At 40.5% G+C, this 24,541-nt stretch overlaps 5 protein-coding genes across 6 annotated transcripts; 2 read left to right on the top strand and 3 right to left on the bottom strand.

Annotated features, from left to right (window-relative positions):
* Positions 1–510: 510 nt before the first annotated feature.
* Positions 511–1,594, bottom strand: LOC140772614 (zinc finger A20 and AN1 domain-containing stress-associated protein 5-like). 2 transcript variants are annotated; one of them, XM_073114765.1, is made up of 2 exons: positions 1,442–1,594; positions 511–1,229 (listed from the first exon to the last, which is right to left on the bottom strand). In XM_073114765.1, exon 2 carries the CDS (start codon positions 1,138–1,140, stop codon positions 646–648), a length of 495 nt encoding a protein of 164 aa, XP_072970866.1. In that variant the 5' UTR covers positions 1,141–1,229; positions 1,442–1,594; the 3' UTR covers positions 511–645. The 2 variants fall into 2 exon arrangements, with proteins under 2 accessions (XP_072970866.1, XP_072970867.1); XM_073114766.1 differs by lacking the exon at positions 1,442–1,594 and adding an exon at positions 1,360–1,379.
* A 1,742-nt stretch (positions 1,595–3,336) lies between these two features.
* Positions 3,337–6,141, bottom strand: LOC140772710 (copper transport protein ATX1-like). Its single transcript, XM_073114909.1, has 3 exons — positions 5,974–6,141; positions 4,078–4,153; positions 3,337–3,706 (listed from the first exon to the last, which is right to left on the bottom strand). The coding sequence occupies exons 1-3, from the start codon at positions 5,980–5,982 to the stop codon at positions 3,546–3,548; spliced, it is 246 nt and encodes an 81-aa protein (XP_072971010.1). The 5' UTR covers positions 5,983–6,141; the 3' UTR covers positions 3,337–3,545.
* Positions 6,142–7,550: 1,409 nt separating this feature from the next.
* Positions 7,551–8,703, top strand: LOC140771963 (uncharacterized). Its single transcript, XM_073113816.1, has 2 exons — positions 7,551–7,779; positions 7,997–8,703. The coding sequence occupies exons 1-2, from the start codon at positions 7,551–7,553 to the stop codon at positions 8,701–8,703; spliced, it is 936 nt and encodes a 311-aa protein (XP_072969917.1).
* A 2,204-nt stretch (positions 8,704–10,907) lies between these two features.
* LOC140771581 (serine/threonine-protein kinase D6PKL1-like) lies at positions 10,908–14,262 on the bottom strand. The gene is made up of 2 exons (XM_073113132.1): positions 13,672–14,262; positions 10,908–12,522 (listed from the first exon to the last, which is right to left on the bottom strand). The coding sequence occupies exons 1-2, from the start codon at positions 14,187–14,189 to the stop codon at positions 11,700–11,702; spliced, it is 1,341 nt and encodes a 446-aa protein (XP_072969233.1). The 5' UTR covers positions 14,190–14,262; the 3' UTR covers positions 10,908–11,699.
* A 5,461-nt stretch (positions 14,263–19,723) lies between these two features.
* LOC140771748 (serine/threonine-protein kinase D6PKL1-like) lies at positions 19,724–24,436 on the top strand. The gene is made up of 3 exons (XM_073113404.1): positions 19,724–19,904; positions 21,102–22,827; positions 23,422–24,436. Exons 2-3 carry the CDS (start codon positions 21,275–21,277, stop codon positions 24,278–24,280), a joined length of 2,412 nt encoding a protein of 803 aa, XP_072969505.1. The 5' UTR covers positions 19,724–19,904; positions 21,102–21,274; the 3' UTR covers positions 24,281–24,436.
* The last annotated feature ends 105 nt before the right edge of the window (positions 24,437–24,541 follow it).

The following is a 24,541-nucleotide window of genomic DNA, read 5'->3' as shown; positions in this document are numbered from 1 at the left end:
ACTATTCAATTATAAAAACAAAAAAATAAAAAAATAAAAAAATAAAAAAAGATTCTCTAAAAAAGAGAGTGATTATTTTTTACCGACCAAACAACATTTCTATCAGAGTTAATAAAATCCAACTACATTGGTGGGGCTGGGGGGCAGGTCACTCCTAACCATGAGAATATGAGATGTTTCATCCCCGGTGCCGGTGGTTGGATAAATATAGCGATAAAAAAGGTTACATCGCTGGGATAAAAGCATCAATGGAGGAATAAATAGGGGGAAAATTACATTGAGAGCATTATTATACATCATCATCATCGTCATTAATCCTCATCCGTGATATATGTGAAGTTGACCAGACTTGGGATAGGAGGATATTATTAATACATCGCACCGGCCCCGTGACATTGGACCGCGTTACGCGTACCATTAAATCTACAGCTTAAACGCCAACCTACATTATTTAATTAGCTAGAGCTAGATTTTTTTTTTAAAAAAAAAAAGAAAAAAAAGGAGAATTAATACAAGGAAATTGTCTCGAGATGAATAAATCACTGGGATACTTTTATTTTTACATTGGGGATAATTATATCTCCACCAACCAGACATTACAACAGCACTAAACAAAGCAATTAATTTTATACCACGGATCTTTAATTAGATCTTATCGAGGAGCTTATCGGCCTTGACCACCGGGTTGGCACGTGCGATGGCCTCCCGTCCGGACGCCTTGAAGTCGAACGCGCACGCGTGCTGCTCCGGGTAGCGGTGGGTCCCGCAGAACGTGGCCCCGCACCGGCACGTGAACCCCGTCAGCCCCACCCTTTTCTTACAGGAGGCGCACCGGCACGGCCGCGAGGCCGACGCCACGGCCGCCGACGCGCTTTTAGAAGCTTCCTGGGGGACGAGATCGGCCTCGGCGGCAGAAGGAAAGGAAGGAGAGGGACATGCGGGGGTGGAGGAGGGGATGGAGGAGGATGAGGGGAGGAGGGACTTCTCGACGGCGATCATGGCGGCGGAGGCTTGTTCCTCCTTGAGGCGGAGATCGCGGTAGCATTTGGAGCAGAGGTTCCCGGTCGCGGGGCTCCCGAAGAAGCCGCAGTTGTTTGCGCAGAGGCGATGGCCTTCCTGTAATCGCTGCTCCTCCGCCATGATCGATCTCTTCCTTCTTCTTCTTCTTCTTCTTCTTCTTCGAATCTCTCTCTCTCTCTCTCTCACACACAAAGGTTAGATCTCAAAACCTGCAGAAGCTCAAAAGAGAAGAAAAAGAAAACGAAATTAATACAAGTTGCTATTAAATTCTTTTCCCGACCCAAATAGAGAAGCAACGCATCAGCCAAGACAAAAGAGAAAGATCCGAGCGGAGCGTACAAGACACGAAACCGAATTAACTTCAATTTTGGATAAGAACACTGATATCCAGAAAGAATCTCGAATAGAGAGATCTTCTAACCTGCAAGATCGCAAATTTATCCTTCCTACTGGTGGAAAGGAGGAGAAAGGGGCATAGCTATCGAGGGGGGGGGATGGCCTCGCTCTCGCTGGAATGATATAGGAGAGATATAGATAGGGGGGGTGAAGGGCCGAAGGGGTGGGTGGGTGAGGATAATTGTATATATTATAAAAATAAATAAATAAATAAATAAATAATATATAATATTATTCCTTAAAGACGAATACAAAGGCAAAGGAAGAGAGAGGGGGAAAAGACTTATTATAAAGGAAGATTCCAGGTGGGTCATCGGATGGTTCCCGTCTAGTTCCTAAACTCCATTTCTAATAATCATTGGTGCTCTTCTTTTACTTTTATTACTTTTTAGCAATTAACATATCCATTAGTAGTTAATAAAACTATGGATTAGATATGGACAAGGCCACGTTTAAAACCTTGCTTACTGTACAGAAGTAGAAGCAAGGTCGTCAATTATTCTCTTGTGGGACCGAATTCGGAGGAGAAGCGTCTGCCACGTCTTGACTACGTGTCGTCGAGCCTAACGAGATAAATTTAGCGCACCACGAAACGAAATCGTTCACGCTAATGAACGCCACACCGCTCGCTACGTGTGGGCCCGGTTACCTCTTCCATCGAATGAAGGGGACTCAATTACCGGCTTATCGTTAGTTAATAATTGAATGCTTTCATTTTAAGCAACGGCAATTAATCTAAGATTATTCTAAAGCACAGAATATATCATAGGAATAGGACCGCAAGCATATATATATATAGATACACACACACACACACACATTATTTAAACAAATGCTCTCGTTTCCACTTTTCCGGTGGTCCGTGGTTGTCGTGTTGGCCATTACAGGGCATTGCCATTCTTCGTCAATAACTTTTGGTTTTAGTGTAATGATCAAACGTCCACCTTCTACGTAAAGATGATAGAAATAAAATATATTATCACGTTGCTCTTAGCGTCCCATATGCTACAGTAAAATAGTTATTTCCACCATATCTCATAGTTGAATTTCCAGAAAGCAGCGACAGGGGCAGTACGAAGTGTTCAATTGTTTGAAATATTGGATCTATCACTATAGACATCAATTGTATAGGACAAAATATGGTCTCCCTTTCATACCGTAGAAAACTTTTTCTCTTCTACTTCTCTCATTTGATTGCGTTATTTTTTTTAGTGGTTTCCTCGTCTTCCTCCCGTTTGATCTTCTTTTCTTTTTCTTCTTCTTCTATATATGCCTGGTTGTTGGTGGGTGGGTAATGTCAACTTTCCATCTCTTGCTTTCTGTGGACTGGGGGGTGAGGTTGAATATATTGGTGCACCGTCCTTTGGATGTTACTGGACTTTATTCCTTCAATAATATAGAATGGGCGTGGCGTCCCACTGCTGCTATTGAATAAGCAACAGTCCAGAACTATGCTACGACCAAATCCCGTCTCATGATGATATGGGTGCTTGCCTTGGAGAAAAACATCTTTGCAAGTTGTCTACCAATTTTTTCTAGCATATTAGGTAGGGTCTGGTTGATGCCTTAACCCCTAAAAAAAATGATAGGGGGAATCCCGTCATCTTTTTTTTTTTTTTTTTTAAATGCACATAACCTTATAGTTAAATGTATGATGTATCTTTTTCCAGAGAGTAATGTTTTTTATTGTTATTTCAAAGATTGGGCCTGAGGCAAGCAGGCATGAATATAAGACGAAATACCCAGAGCCCAAAGCCCATTATTCTTTAAATCAACAACCACAATAACTAAAAGAAAAATCAATAAATCTATTAGACGAAATACCCAGAAAATATTTTAAAGAAGAAAACGCACCCCATTTTACAAGTAAAATAATAAAAAGTCAGCGCCAATTTGCCAACAACCCAATGCAAACAACCATTGTTACGAACATGCACAATTATTTAAAGATACAGAAAAAATACGAAGTGTATTACATTTTATATCTTAATATCACCTTTACCACTGGTAAGTTGTCGGCCATAATTGAGAGTACACGCTCAGAAACACAAATTGCTAAAAAAACTATTTTAGAACAATTCATATTATACTTTATTCAACTTCTATATGGAGAGCTATGGAGGAAACTATCATGCAGTAGCCGGAGCTGCTTCCTTGTTCCCTGGTTCTGCCTCCCAAAAGGATGTCTTCTTCCCGGTCTTTGAAACTGTCTGCAGAACTGCATCAGGTTTAACATTGCCTTTCACAGTTACCTTCTGCTCTTTCAGATCCACATCGAAGGACTCGACACCTAAACAAATTTAATTAAGATCAACGTGTCTGTATTAGGGTCTACCAGTATTATCCAAGCTGCTAAACAAATTCTCTGAATCATCATTACATATGTGATATTTAAGAGAAGCACGAACACTTATCTGGCACTACTAAAACATTTGACAAATAAATTATAAAACATTAAAGAGTTTAATTCTTCTAAAATCCTTCGCTACTTCATTGTTAGTAAGCCGTTGCATCCACCCAAGGGAGAAGGGAAAAGTGTTTAAAAAGGAACAGAAACCTTTTGAGTTTTGATTTACTTTTCAACTTTCATATCATCTTCAGCAGAATTTTTAAGTGAATCAGAGTAAGTTATAGAAAGAAAGAAGGATACGAAAAACCAACCTTCCATCTTATTGAGTACTCTCTTAACAGCTCCAACACAACCTTCACATGACATACCAACCTTGAGGACAACAGTCTGCATAACAAACAAGACAAATTTTTGCTGTTAAAAGTTAAACCATTAGACTGAAGATTTAAAGAACCAACAGCAATTTGTAATAAGATCACAAACTATTCTTCGTCACAAAATTTTTCATTTGGTCATAATTCTAATCAAGGTTTCAAAAATAAGTATCAAGATCGGAATCAGCCATCTGGAAAAACAATATGTATCGGTCATATTGGTCGTCTGTATCAGATCAAACTATTTTAATTAAATAAAATTCTAAATATCATTTAAAAATATTGAGAAATTTCTAAAAATTTAGAAAAAATAATAAAATAATAATAATTACTCATATATAAAACCTAAAAATCTATTTTTTTTTTCTCTCTCTCTCTCTCTACAGCCGCCTACTGCAGCTGCCCAGGCCTGTTGCAGCAAGAGCAGCTGCAAGCTGCTGCAGCCGCCCAGGCCTGTTGCAACCCTGCAAACCAGGGGATCGGCCGAAACTGGGATCTATGATTCTCATATAACTCAAAATAAAGCAAATCGCACAAGCAGTCTCTTGAAGCATTCTCGTGCATTAGAATCCAACACATGGGACCCATATAACTGTATAAATGTGTACGAAAAGATAAGCCCACAGAATCTCATAATCATGATTCATGACTGCAGAAATGCTAGTCAGTAACTGTCATGCACATGACTGATATCTGATGGATAGTCGCTCGAACTCGAACTACAAATAATCCATTTCATGATTTAGGCAACCGATAAGATGATCAATGAATGCACTTAAGACACTAATTATATAGCAGAGTATTTGGCACAATTTTTTTCTAATGAAAATGATGCTCCACTTGGTCATAACAAGTACCATCTAAACAGATACATGTATTATTCGAATGGTTCAAAAGAGAGTAGTAATATTTGATAGTCCAATGCTTTATGCAGAAAAAAGGTACAAGAAAAACATAATGAAGGAAGAGATTTGGATGATGCTCCAAACATACTCATAATACAAGCAAGATAAATAAAGGAGAGCTGTACCATTGCTTAAAAAAAATATCATGAGGATCTAACCACCTGATTTAATGAATCAACTAGACGAGAGTACAACAAATGTTGCATATAAAGGCCTTAATCAACTAGGCCAAAGTACAATATTGTCGCATATTATAGGGCTTAATCAATTAGACCAAAGATCAACAGTGTTGCATATTAAAGGTCTTAGCTACTTGCTGAAATGAAGAGCAATACAGTGATGGGTAAATAAAAGTAGTAGTTTCCAATTATATATGGCTATGTCATAATCTTTTCGATAACAAAAATTATGTACATACTTGATGTTTAAGTACTTAGATATATTTTATCATTTACGTTCTACCTCTAGGAATAAGAAGGTCCGTGGGTGGGCAAACGACATTATCTAGCACTGAACAATAAATAATCTAACCAAAATTCTCGAACAATGCAGCACTAAATGCTCAGAAAAGTAATAATAATTATTCCTAAATACGAAACAGGACATCCTATACCAGATCGTCATCAAACTGTCTTAGATATCTAAATACGTACATCTTCCTAATTCCTATGGTTACTATATTAAGGAGAAGAAGCATCCTCAATCGAACAGCTATAGCATTTTGTTTTCATAACCAGGAGGATTCAGAAAGCAATCGTCCAAGAGAATCTCTAAAGCAAACTAATCTAAGAAAATTCAAATGCAACAAAAGTATCAACAGATCTAACTCCATTCGGAAAGTCCATAGCATCGAAGAGAAGGCGAAAGAGCCGATCATGATCTAGGGTTTATTAGCTAGATCGATCTCGAAGCATCAAAGATTGATTACCTCAGCCATGGCGTAGGAAGAAGGCGTAGAAAACAAAGAAGAAGAAGAAGAAGAAACCAAAACCGAATTGGGATAATGGGATGTGAGAAACGAACGATTTGGGGGAGAAGTCGGATTGGCGGAATTTAAATAGTGGTGAGGAGAAGCGGCAGATGAAATGCCTCGATGGTTCGATTTCTCCCAGATAAGGGCAAAGTTATTTGACCCTATCGCGGCTAATATTGTTGTAAATAAGTAGAAGCGCCATGGCATATTCTTAATTTGAAATTGGTAAAAGCGTGTGATGCACGCATAATCCAGCGACTCGTCAGCCGTTGAATTCGTCTTGAGATTACCAGTTTGGAATTGTTTATATAATAAATATATATCGCGTTCCCTAAATGAGTCGGTGCACCAACTCCCGTCGGAATCAAAGTTGCTCTGAGTAGGTGAGTCTGTTTGTTAAATCAAACATTATATATATAAATATATATATATATATATATATATATCCACTATAATTAAGTAGATTTTAAAATACTTTCTCTCAATTTTTAATAAAATAAAGTACAAGACTTTTAACCATATTACAATATAAATATTACATGAAGCCAAACAACTCCATAATATGTCGCTCATATTCAATGTGGAGTTTTAAAGCAAATTCGACCTCCTTGAAAACTTAAAACACAAAAGAGATAAAATATTCTTCGTTTTTGCCAATTTTCTTTCTTCTTTTCTATTCTAATAATCCAAACAAAAAGTGTAAAATAAGACAATTTTAAATATTTAAAGTTCCTAAGGCAGCCTAGTTTAGCAATATTTTTTATATATTAAATGGATAGGATAAAGTAGTTAGAATATAAAATCACATTTCCTTATCATCTATAAATTGTTAATATAGTAGTACTAGAGCAAAAGGTTCTGATAACAAATTAATCCTATCCACTCTAGATGTTATTTTAACATATAAATTGTCTACCAATTGAAGTCCAGATCTCTCAAATCCATAAGTGAGGAAAAAAAGTGTCATATAATATAAGAATATGAACCATTCTTTATCTTTGAATTAGAAGGAATAAAGCCACTGCTTCCTAACGTACGGTTCTATATAGAATTGATGAGGAGAGGTGCATGCCTTTCCTGAAGCCAAACGAATGAGTTACCTTAATTACCTATCAGAGTGCAGATAACATGTGATTGTGAGCATTCCCTTTCACCTGACCGATTTGCGAGCGAATTATTTATGTATATCGATCGATCTGCATTGTTTTCTCCGTGGTCGACACACATGATACAGCCAGCAGTCTTTAGGTGCCTCGCAAGATAGCAGGCTTAGATTGACTAAAACAATTATATATATAATGTATATTCCAATCTAGTTCACGAGGATTTGTCCAGATTCACGAGGATTATCCGAAGTACTAATGGTGTGGGTTAATTAATTTTTATACATTTTTACTGGGAAGTTAGTACCGCGCGGTTAAAGAGTAAGAATCGATGGTGCTTATAACGTGCCATTCCACGACATGTACATACGTACGTAGTTATTATAAATTAAAGCCAAGAAGTAGGGGGAGCTTAGTAACAAAGAGATCATGGAGATGGAGAAGAAGCTCATAGTATTGTGGTGTCTTGGTCTTCTTGTTCTTTGTGCTACTGTGGAGGCCGAGGAGGACGAGAGTATTGCAATAGCTGCAGTGGTAAAGAGGAAGGTCCGTTGCAGGATTAGGGCATTCCCCGCTTGCTACATGGTCCAGCTCCCATGTCCAAACCAGTGTGCAACCTCCTGTTTCATGGACTGCACCCTTTGCAGAGCTGTCTGCAGTAAGTTATATATATATATATGTATAGAGAGAGAGAGAGAGAGAGAGAGAGAGAGATCATCTTTCATATCCTTGTATCTATCTATCTATCTATCTATCTATCTATCTATCTATCTATCTATCTATCTATCTATCTATCTGTCTGTCTGTCTGTCTGTCTATTTAATAGATAGCATAAGCTGTTTTGGAGTCAATTGATTTTATACAACTTGTTGTAGCTTGCGATCGACCTGGAGCAGTCTGCCAGGACCCCCGCTTCGTCGGTGGTGACGGAGTTGCCTTCTACTTCCACGGCAGGCGTGATCGCGACTTCTGCCTCGTCACCGACTCAGACATCCACGTCAACGCCCACCTCATCGGCAAGCGTGGCGCCAACATGACGCGCGACTTCACCTGGGTCCAGTCCCTCGCCATCCTCTTCGGGCCCCACACCCTCCACGCGGCAGCCAAGAAGACAGCCACGTGGGACGACGACGTCGATCGCCTCCACCTCGCGTTCGACGGGAAGCCAATCCCCCTCCCATTGGGAGAAGGCGCCAAGTGGAAGTCCGCGGGCGTCTCCATCCAGCGGACGCGTAGCACCAACGGCGTGAATCTCGAGGCGGAAGGGAAGTTCTCGATCTCGGTGACGGTGGTGCCTATAACGGAGGAGGAGTCGAAGGTGCACCGTTACGACATAACAGCGGATGATTGTTACGCCCACCTGGACATGAGGTTCAAGTTCTACAATCTTAGCGACGAAGTTGACGGCGTTCTGGGGCAGACGTACCGGAAAGACTATACGAGCAGAGCTAAGATGGGAGTGGCGATGCCGGTACTGGGTGGCGAACGTGAGTATACGGCTTCCAGCCTATTCGCGCCGGACTGTAAGGCTTCTCGTTTCGTGGGGAAGAAGATGGTTACTGGTGGGGTTAAGAGTACTTAAAGAGCGAGCACTTTTTAAGGGACCAGTTTGTGTCGTCTTTATTTGTCGTTGCATGGCTGTGTGCTAAGTGTGCTTATATATATATATATAAAATATCATGTGCTACCATATAAAGATATATACATACCACATATTATGGTAGCATTTCGTGGAGTTTAATCAACAATTATTTGGTATTAGTGGTGTATGTGAATAACTTCGACAGTTAGATATATAGGAAGGAGTATGTGTAGACTATGAGCGAAAGACTTAAAAGTAAGGTCTAAGACTAAAGAGTGAAGCCACATTAGATAGAAGCAGCTAATGAGTTTCAAACTAATAGTTGTTACGTGTATATCAATCCTATGATTTACAATCTCTTTTGCAGCCACTTGGAGCTGAAGTCGATGATAGGATCGAGTTTCTTTTAGCCGATGTCCTGTCAGATGTTTCATTTATAAACCATAGATCTCAGGTCTCTCTGGCTGTTGTTGGAATTCCATTTACTACCCATAAAACGTCGATCCTTTGAACATGCTCTTTTACACATGGCCTTTGGGATTGATTGGGAATCGCGTGAATATATATGGACATTGTGTATTTTGGGATCGGCAATTGCGCGAATATTCGAGCGTGTTGCTTCGCTTTGGCATTAAATTTTTCTGTTTATTATCCCAAACATGCTAATTCCACCTTCATTCCTAATATATATTGTTGCTTCTCTTATATATCTGCTATTCAGCTTTAAGCAAGTAAAAGAAAGTAGGCTATTTCTTTCGTGCCGTATAGTTAATTTTTTATCAATCATTTTGATGAAGATCTAATATTTAAGATCTTTAAGTATATAATATGAATGAAAGATATTACCGTTCAATACGTAATTTTTTTTAGATATATAATCTTGCACATTATTTTTTGACAATTATATTATCTTAATATTTTATCAAGTATTCCGTATCGTAAAGTTAATTATTTATCAATCAGTTTGATGAAGATTTAATGATTAAAATCTTCAAGGGTATAATAAGAAAATTGGAAAGTTAGTAACACGTAATTAAATATTCTTAACTAATATACTCTTTTTTTTCGGAACAGATACCAAGAAATCGATACCGGTAAATTTTAAAGGTGCATTGAAGTATTTACCAAGAAAGTTATTGGGCAAGATTATCTTTTCCTTTAAGGACACAAGTCGTGCAGAGTATTCTTGCACTCTATATTTAATCTGATTTCATCAAATACCAAAAAAGAATAAAATAATTATAATAAAGTTATACAAAAAGATATACTTAAATACCCTCTCAAAATAAAATATTGTACAGCGACAAATTCAATATACAAGATATATAGTGTACAAATAGTTTTTATTCGTTATCTAAAAGTTTATTCCATCTGCTATCTTTTATATAAGCATTCAAAGCTTATGTATTTTTTGTAGTTAAATTAGGTTATACTCCTAATCCCATTAGGTATCATATCATAATATCTCAATTTGATCAAAATTATATTCCAACTAATAACTCTTCATGATCTTTTGCCTAGTCTACATAGTCGGTCGCTTTATCTAATCTGACCTCCCTTTCTTTACGTAGAAAATCTTTTTATCATGCAGGATGAATTATATTTTGTCTACCAACATCATTTTTTTTAACATTAAACCTCTGCATATCAACACAAAAGATGTTGGTCTTAGTCTCTGACTCCAATTGCTACTCTCAACAAAATATTGTGCTCCAATTTCTCTGTCATTTTTACTAATCAGCAATTAACTGTTATGCAAGACATATGGGCACATAGACTCTAAAATATTTTGAAAAATACATTGGATAAGTCAATCCAAAAAAGAATATACCTACTTATACATAACTGGCAAATTTAAAAACTCATATGCGACAAACCACTAGTGACTCTCTCTTATCAAATTTTGTTGATGTCCATGTATAGACTCTCTAGGAGCCTTTTGGAGGGCAGGCAACCAATCCACACTTATATGTGCACTGCCTCTGTTTTTGACGCAGTATATATTTTTTATGTAGCTCTCTGTATACTATCACACATCCATTGTGAAGTTTAAGTGCACTCACTAGTGCGGATCTTTGTTCGCCATTTAAAAGACTAGTCCTGAGTGTACTTTTATGTGCATCCAAAACATATATCTTTCTCTTAGTCAAATTAATTACGGTACACTTGTAATTTTAATTAGGATAGTCTCTTTATTTAAGTGAAGTAAAAGAATTCAAGAAGACGAAAGACATAATGAATTAAATTTTCTCCTTGAGTTGCTATCGACCTAGGGATCAATTGGACACAATCAATTAGAATAAGTATCAAAACGAAGTGCGACACAATGAATCCACATAAATGCAGCTTGCATTGCACGTTCTTAATTGTCTTCTGGCGACATCCGTATCTCATTGCAACAGTGCTCTTAATCATGCCGGCATCTTCTAGCCGAAAGCAACCCAACCCTCAAACGACACAGTTATTATAATTCCAGCTAGCCGAAGTTATCATCTCATGTGATCGATGTTAAATGATACTAGAGGGCGGTCCCATTGATTAAACTCTTCCACGACGACTATCTGAGCAAAAGAGAGCTCCACGAACTGCCTGTCCATCAGTTCCAAGATTGCAAAGTGGAGACATCATCTACCTCCCTGTAAACCGTGCTATCTTTGGTCCCAAAAGAGAATTGTAATCTTATATAGGAAGTGGAGTTTAGTGTATACATATATTTGTACTAGAGAGAGAGAGAGAGAGAGAGAGAGAGAGAACGAGCCATGCTAATTGTTCCACGTCACCTATATTTGGAACACCAAACAGCCCACGGGGGCAGGTCGCGCGACCCCAGCGCAAGCTAACAAACCACCCACTGTTAGCCAACGCGGATTTACTCATCTTTTGAGACATATCACGGGGCCCACAATATCACGTGCATCTGACTGAATGCTGGGCTGCTCGTCCCGGCACCCGTTTTCAATGTATCGGATCCTTTTTTTTAACCCGGTCGAGATCCGTCAGTAATACTCCACCGGCGTGCCGGGACAGCTGTCGTCAGAGGACAGCTCGCGGCTGCTGTTGTATTTAAACGGTGGAGGGATATATGGCGGAGTCGCGCACCTCAGCAGCGCCCAGTTGACTCCGTTGAAGAAGGGATGCCTCTTGACCGCCGTGGCCCCCACAGTTGACCCCAGCCTCCTCAGCGGGTCTTTCACCAGCAACCCCGCAATGAGGTCCTTCGCGGCCGACGACACGGGCGGGTCCTTGGGGAACTCGAGTGCACGTGCGACGATGTTGGCGAGGGTCAATTCATTGTCCGATCCCTTAAACGGTGTCACCCCGTAGAGGAGCTCGAAGATGAACACCCCGAGAGTCCACCAGTCAACGGTGCTGCCGTGGCCCTCCCCTGACACGATCTCCGGGGAGAGGTACTCGTGGGTCCCGACGAACGACATGGACCGGAGGTCGACGGGCTCGGCGACGAACTCGAGATCGAAGCCGGCAGCGCCGCGGTTGTTGCCGAGTCTTTTTTTGCGGCGGGTGGCGCGGCGGTTGGGGTGGCTCCGGAAACAGGAGACGGCGGGGACGATGCAGCTGGGGAGGATGCAGGAGGGTGCGAAGTCCGCCGTCGCGGCGAGAGAGGGGAGGGACGTGGGATCGGAGATAACGTGGGCGGGAGTGGGGGCGGTGGGGTCGTCGCACTTGAGGGACAGGTCGAAGTCGGTGAGCATGATGTGGCCGTCGCTTCGTACGAGGACGTTCTCGGGTTTGAGATCGCGATACACGATGCCCATCATGTGGATGTACTCCAACGCCACCACTACCTCCGATGCGTAAAACCTGCAAGTTGTGTTAAATTAATCATCCAAATTAATCGAGTAGTTGCACTACCAAGGTAGCACTAAGCATTTCTTGAATTTTGTTATTACACTAGAAGTCAATGACTTGTCCTATACGAACCAATCTTTCAGGCAGTCCACGTGAGGTTGGCGTTAATAAATAATCCGGTTTCCTTGGCTTTAGATTAATTGGTAGAAGAAAAGAAAAAGGATAGACCACCACCACCACCACCACCAGGGCAGAGGGTGGTTAGTTTAGCTAGCATTGCATGCTGAAATAAACACATGCTTTCCACCTCCAGCCAACACCACAAAATTATATTAAGTATATATACTAATAGCCATCTCCCTGTTTCACTGCCATTATCAGATCTCAATCCTTCTTCGAGTGGACCTGAGCATTTGGCGATGCATGATAGGCCCCAGAAGTAGGATTGGATGGTGGAATGACTTATGAGCACTTGGCACCACAAGAATAATACGGGCTTTAATTAACGACATAAAATAAATGGAGTAGCACATGACATGTGATAGTAAGAGGCAGTGCATGATCCATCCCTACTGGAACTATAGAAGCCAAGCTGGTCTGGTCAAAGTCAGAGCTACAATCCAATCACATCTTTGTACCTCCAGTAAATGATCCGACGGCTGATAGAATTCCATCAGATTCAAAGGAAGGTAGAATCGACGGCTGTTAGCACCCTCCCCCCACCTTTCTACCTACAGTTACTTTGGTAGTTGGATGAGTCCAAAACGGTAGTGGCGATGTATTCGTGCTTGATAAAGCAAGAGCATATATATTACGGAAGAATACTTGGTAAGAAAAGAAAGAATCGGTCTACTAATATATTCCTTCCCCAATTTCCGCTTCTATGTGTTTCTTTCTCTGTGGCCACAACATGCCTTGAAAGAAAAAAGTCGGTTTCTCATATCCCGGTCCCGGGCGGCGTAGCACGTCCAATCTCAAATATTTAAAATCCAAAAAATAAGACTACCCGAAACGAAAGAAATAGTAAATAGAGTACGAAAACAATGATTAAAAAGGTATCCCTACCGTTTTAAAGAGCGAAATAAATTTCTAGAAAAAAGAAACTAATATATATATATATATATATATATTTGTGAATAGCTGCTATAGTAGTGCGCCTACCTGACGGCGGACTCGGAGAAACGCCTCCCGGGCTGGCGCTGGCGAAGGACGTGGAGATCGCCACCGGGGCAGAACTCGGTAAGGAGGCACGACCATCGATCGTTCTCGGCGACGGCGTAGAGGGTGGGGAGGAACGGATGGTCGGTAATCTCCAGGATCTCCCGCTCCGTCCTCGCCCGGCCTTCCTTGTTCCTCCCCTCGAGCTCCTTCCTGTCCATCACCTTCGCCGCTAACATGCATCCCTCCGCCAGGGTGCACTTAAGCTCCGCCAGGTAGACGCTCCCAATGTCGCCGGATCCGAGGCGCTGCAGGAATCGGAGGTCCGACAGGGAGAGGGATCCATCCTTGGTGCCGGATCGCAACCTCAGCCGTCGGATCGCGTCGAGGCAGGGGTCGCCGGCGGCGTGGGACTTGGTGAGGGGCCCGGAGGCTGAGGAGGACGAGGATCCCGAGGCGGAGGAGACGGTGGACGAGCCAAAGCTCATGCTCTGTAGGTCATCGGCGAGGTCGTCAGGCATGGCGGAGACTAGAGATCAGAGACAAGAGCGAGAGAGAGAGAGAGAGAGAGAGGAATATGGATTTGTGGACGAGAGGGGGAGGGGGTTTTTGAAGAAGGTGGACAATTAAGAAGAGAGATGGGGTGGGGTCTGGGCCGGCTAAATGTAACTGGGCCCAGTGGCGGGGCCTGCGGAGTAAAAGTGGGGCCCTTGAACGCAGGAATTGCGCCTCGGGCTCGGATTTTGCTCGACACACCGAGTGTCGTTTACCCTACGCCGCGGGATCTCTTAAGATCCTTCGTGCAGGTGTTTAAATACCTTTTTTTTTAATATATATATATATATATAAATTACTGGTTCCGTCTATCTAGGAATGTCCACAGTGAAGAAGGGCAACATTGAGTGTGGAAACACGTTAAGCGAGTGGGAGTCGGGAGCAATTGACCATTTGGCGGGTAACGCCGATGAGTCCTGTGGTTTGCCACGCCCACCTGAGCCTGCATTTATATCACACTATTTTTCTTTCTCACGGGAATCTTCCTCTATTTTTACATCCAGGCCATCAGATTAGACCCAAAAATTAATTAATTAATCCAAATGATCAAAATTTTGCCATTAATATATTTTTTTTTACTACAAATTCTAGTTTCATATATGTATATTTATTTTTCTGACATGCATCCAATCGATGTTGGACTCTTTATCTAACAAGCAGCATAATTTTGGGTCCTTCATTCATGTTAATTTTGGTGCATTTGCAGATAGTGGTAAGCGATTATTCTTTAAAGAATACAGTTTAGTATCATCTACATGTCCACCGAATGTTCCCCCTCTCACAACAAGAAAACAATTAAGACTAACTACCTACTTAGCAACCACCATTTTGTAAGTAGACCTTTCTTTTGAAAGCATGTGTTGGAGTATAGGCAACAATCATCATCAGATTGGGGGGGGGGGGGGGGGAATAAAAGAAGAAGAAGAAGAATATTGATGATTATATAGATTCTCTCAACTATTAACTTAAAAAACTTGGTTAGTATTTCCAACTTTTTTCTACACTGCCGAGTAGTGCTGGCCACTTATTTATTTTTATTTGTTTATTTTGACGAAATAATAATAGAGAGAATAGGAAGAGAGGTGATGATTATTTATGATGCTGGCGTATGATGAGGAAACCAAACCCACTGTTGTCCTGCTTTTTTGGTTTGAAACCTTTCGTCCTGTCGGCCTTCCCAACTACAAAGTCACGGGTCGGTCATGATATCTCCATATCTAATTCTGATTTCTGAATCGAAGAAGATAAAAGGAGACAATATGTTCCGATAAATTATCCAACTTAAAAACACTTTTCCTACTCCCCACTAACTGCAACTCCAGCAGTATATATATCACTAGTTACGACTTGCATATACATATATACATATAACATATAAACAGAGTTGTGTATACAATTTATGTATGTCTAACCTATAAATAATCTACAACACAAGCTCATGGTTAGTATAGAATAAACTGATAACATTAGGGACTCAAAATATTCACCCCCCAAAAACATAGATATTGGCATTTACGACAGGCCTGAGTTAAGGGCCAGGCCCAATATCTATTACAGTACGGATGGGCTTTACTGTGGGGCTTCTTGAAGCCCAAAATCTTGATGAAGATCGCCACATATTCGGACTGTAGGTAATATTCTTACAGGTGGGTACGTAGAGGATCCGTCGCATTGGGTCGGTTGGTTCCGATCTATTTAATTAACTCTGATGGTGGTAAGTGTATCTTGGTTGATAGATAATACCACTTAGTCTGAATCATTAGTTAGTTGAAGTAGCTAATCCTTCCAAAAGCTTCTTGTACCGTAAAGATGAAGACTGCTAACCTATCAATATTTCGGAAGATTCCTGAGGTCCCATGCCTAAATATAGCTTTACTTATTAAAACACAACACCAGTGGATATATATATATTAACCAAGCATCAAATTGAATGATGGACAGCAATCCTGTAGCTAACTTTGTAGAACTTTTTATTATCTTTTTTTTTTCTCCCTTCATTGGATCAATTGCAAATTTAGAGTCCTCCCCAATTACTCTAAGCAATAAGTTTGTTTTTAATCGATCATAGGCTTATAGCTAGACTTAACGAATATATTGAATAATTAATAAAAAGAAATTACAATGATACCAGATAATACAATATAACGATTAGATAAAATATTTATTAAATATCAATCATAACGTGCACAGAGGAAATTAAATCGCCGATCAACATCTGCCATGAGAGGAGTTAGTAAGACAAAAATTGCTAAAATACATTAGTGGCTTATTGGAGGCAAACAGCTGTTCATGTAGAACAGTAGGTATTCTGAAATCTAGATAATTGTGTCTTACTTGAGCATTTATTAGAGGTGTGGATTTGTTATTTGCGTTGCCCCAGGAAATGATGGACTTGGTTTACTTGAAGAATTGAAATGCTAATAGTCAAGTGGCTGGGCCCTAACCTAGCTGGAAGAGAGAGCAGTCCAAATAGTTGGCATTCTATGATTGCCTGTTTGTAGCAATCTCTGGAGATCTATACTTACTCTTGGGGAGAATGGGGCATGGCCGAGCTGTCATAAGGTTGTTGGGTGGACTGTTCGTTTCTTCTCTAACCAATGTATTTGCCATGAATTGAATAAGAAGGCCCACAAAAGAAACACCTCATATCAATTAAAATGTCTTATTTACACATGTCTTAGTGACACTAATAGCCTAATTTTATGTCTCAAGAAAAATTTAAAAGAATAATAATTGCGTGACATAATATAGTTGTCAAGTGAACCCGTGTATCTTTACCAGCCAACCCTAGCAGAGAGTTTGGCCAAGATTGTAGTTTCTTTTCTCCCCTCCTTGTGAGAGGTCTTCTCCCCACTACCGGTGACTCATCCCTCTCCCTTCCATCTTCTTTACGACATATTCTATTACTATTATCCTCTTTGGTCGCTTTGCCTCCAAGATGTTCTCATCACCATGAGGCCCATCTCACTTTCCTCCTATGTCGACATTCATCTCATCTAACAATAGGGTTGTCAACCTTGACAAGGGGCTCGAGCTTGAGCTAGAGCCGGCTTGCTCAGGCTTGGTTCGATAAGATCAGTATAAATCCTCGCCTCATCCTCCACCACGATGCGCCGATGCCATCTTGTCTTCCACCGCGGTACGCCTCCTCCTCCTCCTCTTTATTCTTTATTGTCTTCTTTGGGAGCGGCTTTCTTCTTCTTCCCTTCTCTTTCTTCTTCTTCAACAGCGGTAAGCCACTACGTGCCTCGCCCCTCCTTCTCCTCATTCTTCTTTGGCAGAAGCAAGCCGCCGCGGTGCCTCCTCCTCCTCCTTCAGTAGCCATGATGCACCGCCTCCTCCTTCTTCTTCTTTTTTAGCTCAGCTTGGGCTCGATCTGACTTAGCTTGAATGAGACTTGATGATAGGCTCAATTTAAGCTCGAGCTCGATTTGAGTTGAGCTGAGTCGGAGCTAGCTCGCTCAGGCTCGGCTCGTTTACACCCCTATCTAGCATCATCCTCATCTCTCCCTCCTCCACTGCTACAAATGTATTGCCACCACTGCCTTCCTCCTCCTTTTCATACTATAGTAGCTCTCTCTCTCCCCTTTTATCTTTGTTCTCTTGATCACTTCTCTTGTCTGGCTTGGTTGTTTCCTTGTTGGAACGGATCTATGGGTGGGAATTGTGGAGGGCTTTTCTTCGACCTCCCACTTGTCTTGCTATGACAGCCAACCATTGCCATGGTGATGTCAACAGAGTGCGTGGTTCTCGGATGCAGGTTGGCATCAAGCAAATTATGAGGTGATTTTTTTTTGGTGGGGGTCTTTATAGCTTTGAGTTAGCATGCAAATTGCAAGGTTATACTCCCTCCCAAAGCATATGTTCTCACATTTTATTTTTATTATAGGTAAAGAATTTTACCTTTTTAGCCTTTTTTTAGGATTTGCAAAGTTGTGTGCCTTGGACTGTCAAATCGCAACGGAGCCATAATCTAACTTTACAACTTTTGCTCATGTGAATATTAAAGATTGTGTTTCATATTGTTTCTTATGTGTGTCATAAGACTTGATGTCTTATTTTTATTATTGCAATAATTTGTCTGTCATATTTATTTTTTCAATTTATGTATCAGACATCTTCAATAGTTGAATAAAAAATGAGTCAATAAGCTTTTCCTAAAAAGTACTTCAAAAATATTTTTCTTGAGAAGTATTTTGGTACATTTAGTTAGTGTGTGTCTAAAAATTAAAAATATTTAGTCAGTTATATCTAACTTTTTAAATTTAACATATAAAATTGAGTCCGTAAAGGCATTGGATTATAAATAGTTCAATAATGGTTGCAATCACAAAATCACTAAACTTATGGTGTACTTAATTTTTTTAAAGTTTAGTTAGAATAGACTAATATGGCTTTAAGTGCAAGTAGGTTGAATCTTTAAGATTGCGCGAACTATCCGTTTCATGATCTGCACTAGGTCGAAAATAACTCATAATATATATTATACACCCCCCTCCCTCTCTCTGTCTGTCTCCCAGAAACTATCCCTACCTCTCTTATTAGTTATTACTGGGATAGGCATAATAGATTAATAGTATTATACTCAATTATTGCTAGGTTGGCAACACAACCCAATTGCCTCCCGTAACAAAGTCCCCACCATTGCAGCGTAATTACGGCTAAACCCTTCCTTGGAAGATTAGGCTTTGGATCTGGTGTAGTTTTGAATAAAAGAAAATAAAAAGTTTTAGGAGGGAAAGAAGAATGAAAGATCCGAGATTGTGATGCCAGAGATGGTTAAATGCCTTGTCCTCACTTCACTTCACTTCACTTCACTTCACTTCACTTCACTTCAATGCAAGCATCAGGTACTTGTTTACCAGATTCTGGAACTTAGAGCTATCATAGTGACAGTGATTTTCCCCAGTCCAGGAATCACACTTTTCATTTAATGCCTCAATAAATGATGCCACTTCCTGTAATTAATCTTCTTTTGTCACATACCAAGCGAGCAAAGTTGAAACCAATTAGTTTAATCCATAGTGAAACTTATTTTATCCGCATGTATGTTGGATCTCAATCGGATCCAAAGCCAAGTGAGTGAAGGCTATAACTCATATGGGGTGGGCCCCAAAGTTTAATTTTGGGGGGGGCGAACGAACCAACACACGAGTTGCTCATGAGTAAAATTAAGATAGTGGCAGATGTCGTAAATATTTCCAACGGCAGACCCTTTTTATTCGGTGGGGGGCCATGCCCTCATGGCCATGGGGGGAAATGCTGTGGCGATGTCTCCTCTCTCTCTCTCTCTCTCTCTCTCTCTTTTTCTCCGCCTACCACCTTTTTCCCTTTTCTAATAACTATTATTATTATTATTATTATTATTATTATTATTATTATTTTATCTTTTGTCAAAAAATATATATTATTTTATCTTTTTGGCCCTTTAAGTTTCCTAAAATTCCAACGGCAGCCTCTTTTATACGTCTTCTTTAGATTGTTTAAGCGCAGAAAAATTATTACATTGGCTTTTTATGCCGCTCTCGTCTCCTACCTCCAACACCGCACCGCGACCTAACCCTAATTAAACCCTTCTTCCTCTCCGATCCGCGAATCTCACCGAGCTCTCTGCGGAAGGCGTCGTCTTTGGATCGCTCCTCCGATCCGTATCGATCGCGGCATTTGCGTTATGTGTGGTGGTAATGCCTCCTTTTCTTACGCTTTTCGATCTGCCTGCATTGAGATCTTGAACTGGTTTCGCTGGGTGATTTTGGCAGTGTGGCCCATATCTTTGATTATTTCTTTTCTCCTTTTTAAAGTTTATTTTTTGTCCGCATTAAGTTCGTGGAAGGTGATGGCGACATGGTGGTTTCTTTTGGTTCTCGGCCTTCGTTGTTAATTTTGATGCGTTTTCTGCTTTCCTTTAAGTTCCGAATGGGATTATTGGTGCTGCGTTGGTGTGATCCGCTTCGAATCAGTTCATTGTTGGAAGGGGGGAAATCGTGCTTTTTAATCTCGTCAATTATGCAAATCACTGCCGATTAATTTTAGTCCGATTTAGTTCTTTTGTTGCTATTTTATTATTTGGATATTTCTACATGTTTTATGGGGTTCCTATAATCTTCCTGTTTATTTTACTTATCAAAATTTTCTAAAGGCAATTAAATGAGCCGGAATCAACAGTAGTTAGTGTGGACTTGGCAATTTTATTAGAGCTTGATTGGGTTAACCAAATCTGTCGGTGTAGACTTGACTTATTAGAGATTCAAATGTTGGAGAGCAATATGATGACTGTGCAGAAATCTTTTTTTCCCTTTAGTCACTCTTTCCGGTGGCTCAAGTTAGAAATCTAGTTTCTCATCATGTTGGCCAAGATAGAAAGTTGTTTAATATGTTACTAGTGCGTCACTAAGGACATTACAGTAGCTTGATTTGTTTAGTCATAAAAGCTTCTGTCATGATGTTTCCCTTCGTTCCTTGCACTAGTGGTGCTCATGCTGTAGTAAGAAAATTGGCATCTAAGGATTATAATTGTATCCTTACCTTAAAAGTGAACTGCGTGGCTTATGGATTTGCAAGTGAACATGTTTGTATTTTGTCGGCTGACTGGATTGTAGTAGAACACTAGTAACATTGAGGATTTGTGGAAATCAAGGATCTTATTTAGCCAAACTGGTCTTTCTTATTCAAGATGATCATATGTGCCCTAGTTGGTTCATTTCAAATTTTAAATTCTTCGTGAAGATTAGATAATTGCTTAGTATATGTAAGATCTAATAGGCTTTTTCTTTCTTTGTCCATGAGATTTTTCATGTAAGACTTGCTTTATCTACAATGAACTGCCATCTCAATTTGCAGGATCATGGCTTATTTTAATCTGGCTAATTGTTATGCAGGTTTTCCAAGTATAAGATTCAGTATGCTTAGGCAAAATCATTGGAGAAAAATATATTGTTTGTCAAGTCACTTTAACAGCAGTATATTTTCACTTGGAGATGGGCTAGCTGCTGAATTTATGACTTGTTGCTAGGTTAGTTTGTTGAGGTGGATTTTTGAGTTATCGTGGAAGATGGGATCTTCTGGCTGTATTTCTGAGATTGTTGAGTCAAATGAAGAATTAAAGGTGGTTCGGTCTAATGGGTCTAGTACACTTCGTGTGAAGGTGAAAGTAGAGGATCAAGATGGTGAGTCAATTGATTATCCTGTGGAAGATGACCTTGATAGGCTTCTTAAAGCTATCGACATGAGGACCTCGTCTAGAGCGTGTGGTCCTTATTGTCAAGCAGGTGCTGACTTGCTGCAGAAGAATTCCTACAGGAAGCCAGTTAAAGTCGGGATAGCTCAAGCATCAGGAATTGGGATATCAGAATCTGTAACCTTGAAACAGGCACTAAGAAGGTTATGCATCTCCCAGGCCTCAGAGATGGCTGCCATGAAGAGAATGTCAAAGCCAATAGGACTATCTGGTGCATCAGAAGCTGGAACTATTAAAAGGCTGTATGCATCTGTGGTGGTTCAGGCCAGTGAAACGCAAGATGAGGGAAAAAGGAATTTGATGGAGATATCCCTTGTGCCTGAAAAAGTTGCGGTGGATTCATCTAGAAAGGTAGCTGAAAGCAGTCAAGCAAGCGAATCAAGTAATCAAAGTACAATTTCTTCTGCACATTCACTATCTTCTGCTGCAGCCAAGGTCTCAAAGGTGAGAATCCAAGATGTGATTAATGATGATTCAACAGAAACTAGCAGCAACAATAGTGCTGCAGTGGGAATTGGGAAAAAAGGAAAAGCAGATGCAAAAGCTTCTGGTGCCCGCTCCCAGGCAGGTGGTAGCTCAACGAAGCCTATAGTGAGTCCACGCCTGGTGAAGCCAGTATTTAGGAACAAATCCTGCACTAAAAAGAAAGTGAAGCCAGAACCAACTTCAATACCTAGTTCTCTTCCTAAGAAATCTAAATCAAGTACTCAGGAAGAACCTGTTTCTCCTGCATCAAGCAATAAGAAAGATATTGCGTCTGTAGGCATGGACGAAACTAAATGTGATGCCACAAAACCTGCTTTAAATCCAAACGGCTGCGGTGTTAGTAGAATGATTGTTGTAAAAACAAGTGAATGCTCACGATCAAGAGAAAAAGGCGAATGCTCCCAAAGCTCTAAAAGTAGCATTGGTGATTACAGTTGCAGCACAAGCATTAGTGATGATAGCCACAGTGGTTTTAGTGGTAACGGCGGTAGGCCTCACATGTCAAAAGATATCAGATGGGAAGCTATCCGCCATATTGTGATGCAGCAAGGAATTTTAGGATTGAAGAATTTTAAGCTTCTCAAAAGGCTTGGTTGTGGAGATATTGGGACTGTATATCTGGCTGAGCTGATTGGTGCAGATTGCTTATTTGCATTGAAGGTCATGGATATTGAGTTCCTAATTAGTAGAAAAAAGATGCTGAGAGCACAAACTGAGAGGGAGATACTGCAAATATTAGATCACCCATTTCTTCCAACTCTTTATTGCCATTTCACGACAGATAACCTATCATGCTTAGTTATGGAGTACTGTCCTGGTGGTGATCTGCATGTGCTTCGACAAAAACAACCTGGCCGGAGTTTCTCTGAAGCAGCTGCCAGGTAGGTTGCTTCAACTGAATATTACATCAGAGTAGCTTTGTCAATGGAGTACCATTTGCTCACTTTAGTATGGTGGGTTCAGGATCAGAGGTTGCAATGGTATCATAAATTCTTTATACTAAATTCCCTTCATGCTTGCTATTGTGCATTTTGTGAAAATAGCCTCTTAGCATTAATCTAGTATTTGGGGCTATGCTACTCTCTAACAATTGTACCTGCCTAAAATTAACTAATCTATTAAAGCAAACTATGTACTTTGATTCCAATAACTGGTTTTCTAACCTTTTATTATACAATTAATTCCATGTGGCGCCTATTAGCTGGTCAAAAAAGATTTGAAAAATGCGTTGTTGCTGGTAATAAGAAGATATTAAAGGTGATGTGAAAGTGTAGACATGAAAACAAAAATATCTTGCACATTTACACATTTGTTCTGGTTTTGGTGACTTACTCATATTATTGACAATGTTGATTTTTATTGAATTTAGAATGTAGAAAGTCGAATAATTTTTGTATGCATCTTATGTTCTTGGTTACTATCCTCATCATGCTTCATTCTATAACTTTTGACTTATCTTGCAAACTACTTTTCAGGTTCTATGTTGCAGAAGTACTCCTAGCTTTGGAGTATCTACATATGTTAGGGGTGATTTATCGTGACCTGAAACCAGAAAACATACTTGTGCGGGAAGATGGCCACATCATGCTCTCTGATTTTGACCTGTCTCTCAGGTGCTCAGTGAGTCCTACACTGCTCAGGTCCTCAACTTTAGGCAGAGAAGAGGCTGCTAAGAGGCTGTCCGGACCTTGTGCAGAGAATAGCTGCATTGACCCGCTCTGCCTTCAGCCATCTTGGGTTCAGGTTTCTTGCTTCACACCACGTTTAGTGCCTTCAACTGCATCCAAGACGCGGAAGCCCAAATCTGACTTAGGCAACCAGATCAGTCCGCTTCCACAGCTTGTCGTGGAGCCCACGGATGCTCGCTCCAACTCTTTTGTTGGGACCCATGAGTACCTAGCCCCGGAGATTATAAGAGGAGACGGACATGGAAGCGCTGTGGACTGGTGGACCTTAGGAATCTTCCTCTATGAACTACTGTTTGGTAGAACTCCTTTCAAGGGACCTGGAAATGATGAAACACTGGCCAATGTTGTTTCTAACAGCCTAAGATTTCCCGAAAGTCCACCTGTTAGTTCTCATGCCAGAGATTTGATCAGAGGATTGCTTCAAAAGGATCCAGAGAATAGGCTAGGATCAGTCAGAGGGGCCGCCGAGATCAAGCATCACCGCTTTTTTGAAGGTCTGAACTGGGCCTTGATTCGTTGCGCTGCACCGCCTGAAACACCGAGAAGCTATGACGGCGGAACTCCAGCAGTGGTGCACAAGAAAAAGGAAGGTAAGTGTCTGGATTTCAGGTCTAATGGAGAGGATGTGGAGTTCGAGCTTTTTTAGCAAGATACTGTTCTCAGCCCTGGTTGCCCTCGTTGTCCTTTCATTACCCCCTGTGGAAATTAATAGCTAATGTTGTAAATGGCGATCTTTTCATTGCAATGAGGTCTTTCGCCTTATTACTAAAATGAATATGATTGAAGGGAGAGCGTTCAATCACACGGACTTTTATCTGCTGGTTAAACTATATTTCTCCAAGTGATGATAAAATACTCGATTATCACTCTGAATGAAATGTAGGGAAAAGGCCCTGCACTCTTCACT

Source organism: Typha angustifolia, chromosome 12 (assembly GCF_048772165.1).
Source record: "Typha angustifolia cultivar Huaian chromosome 12, ASM4877216v1, whole genome shotgun sequence".
NCBI classification, from domain to species: Eukaryota; Viridiplantae; Streptophyta; class Magnoliopsida; order Poales; family Typhaceae; genus Typha; species Typha angustifolia.
Note: the sequence above shows the minus strand (reverse complement) of the source record. Positions and strands in the feature narration are given on the sequence as shown.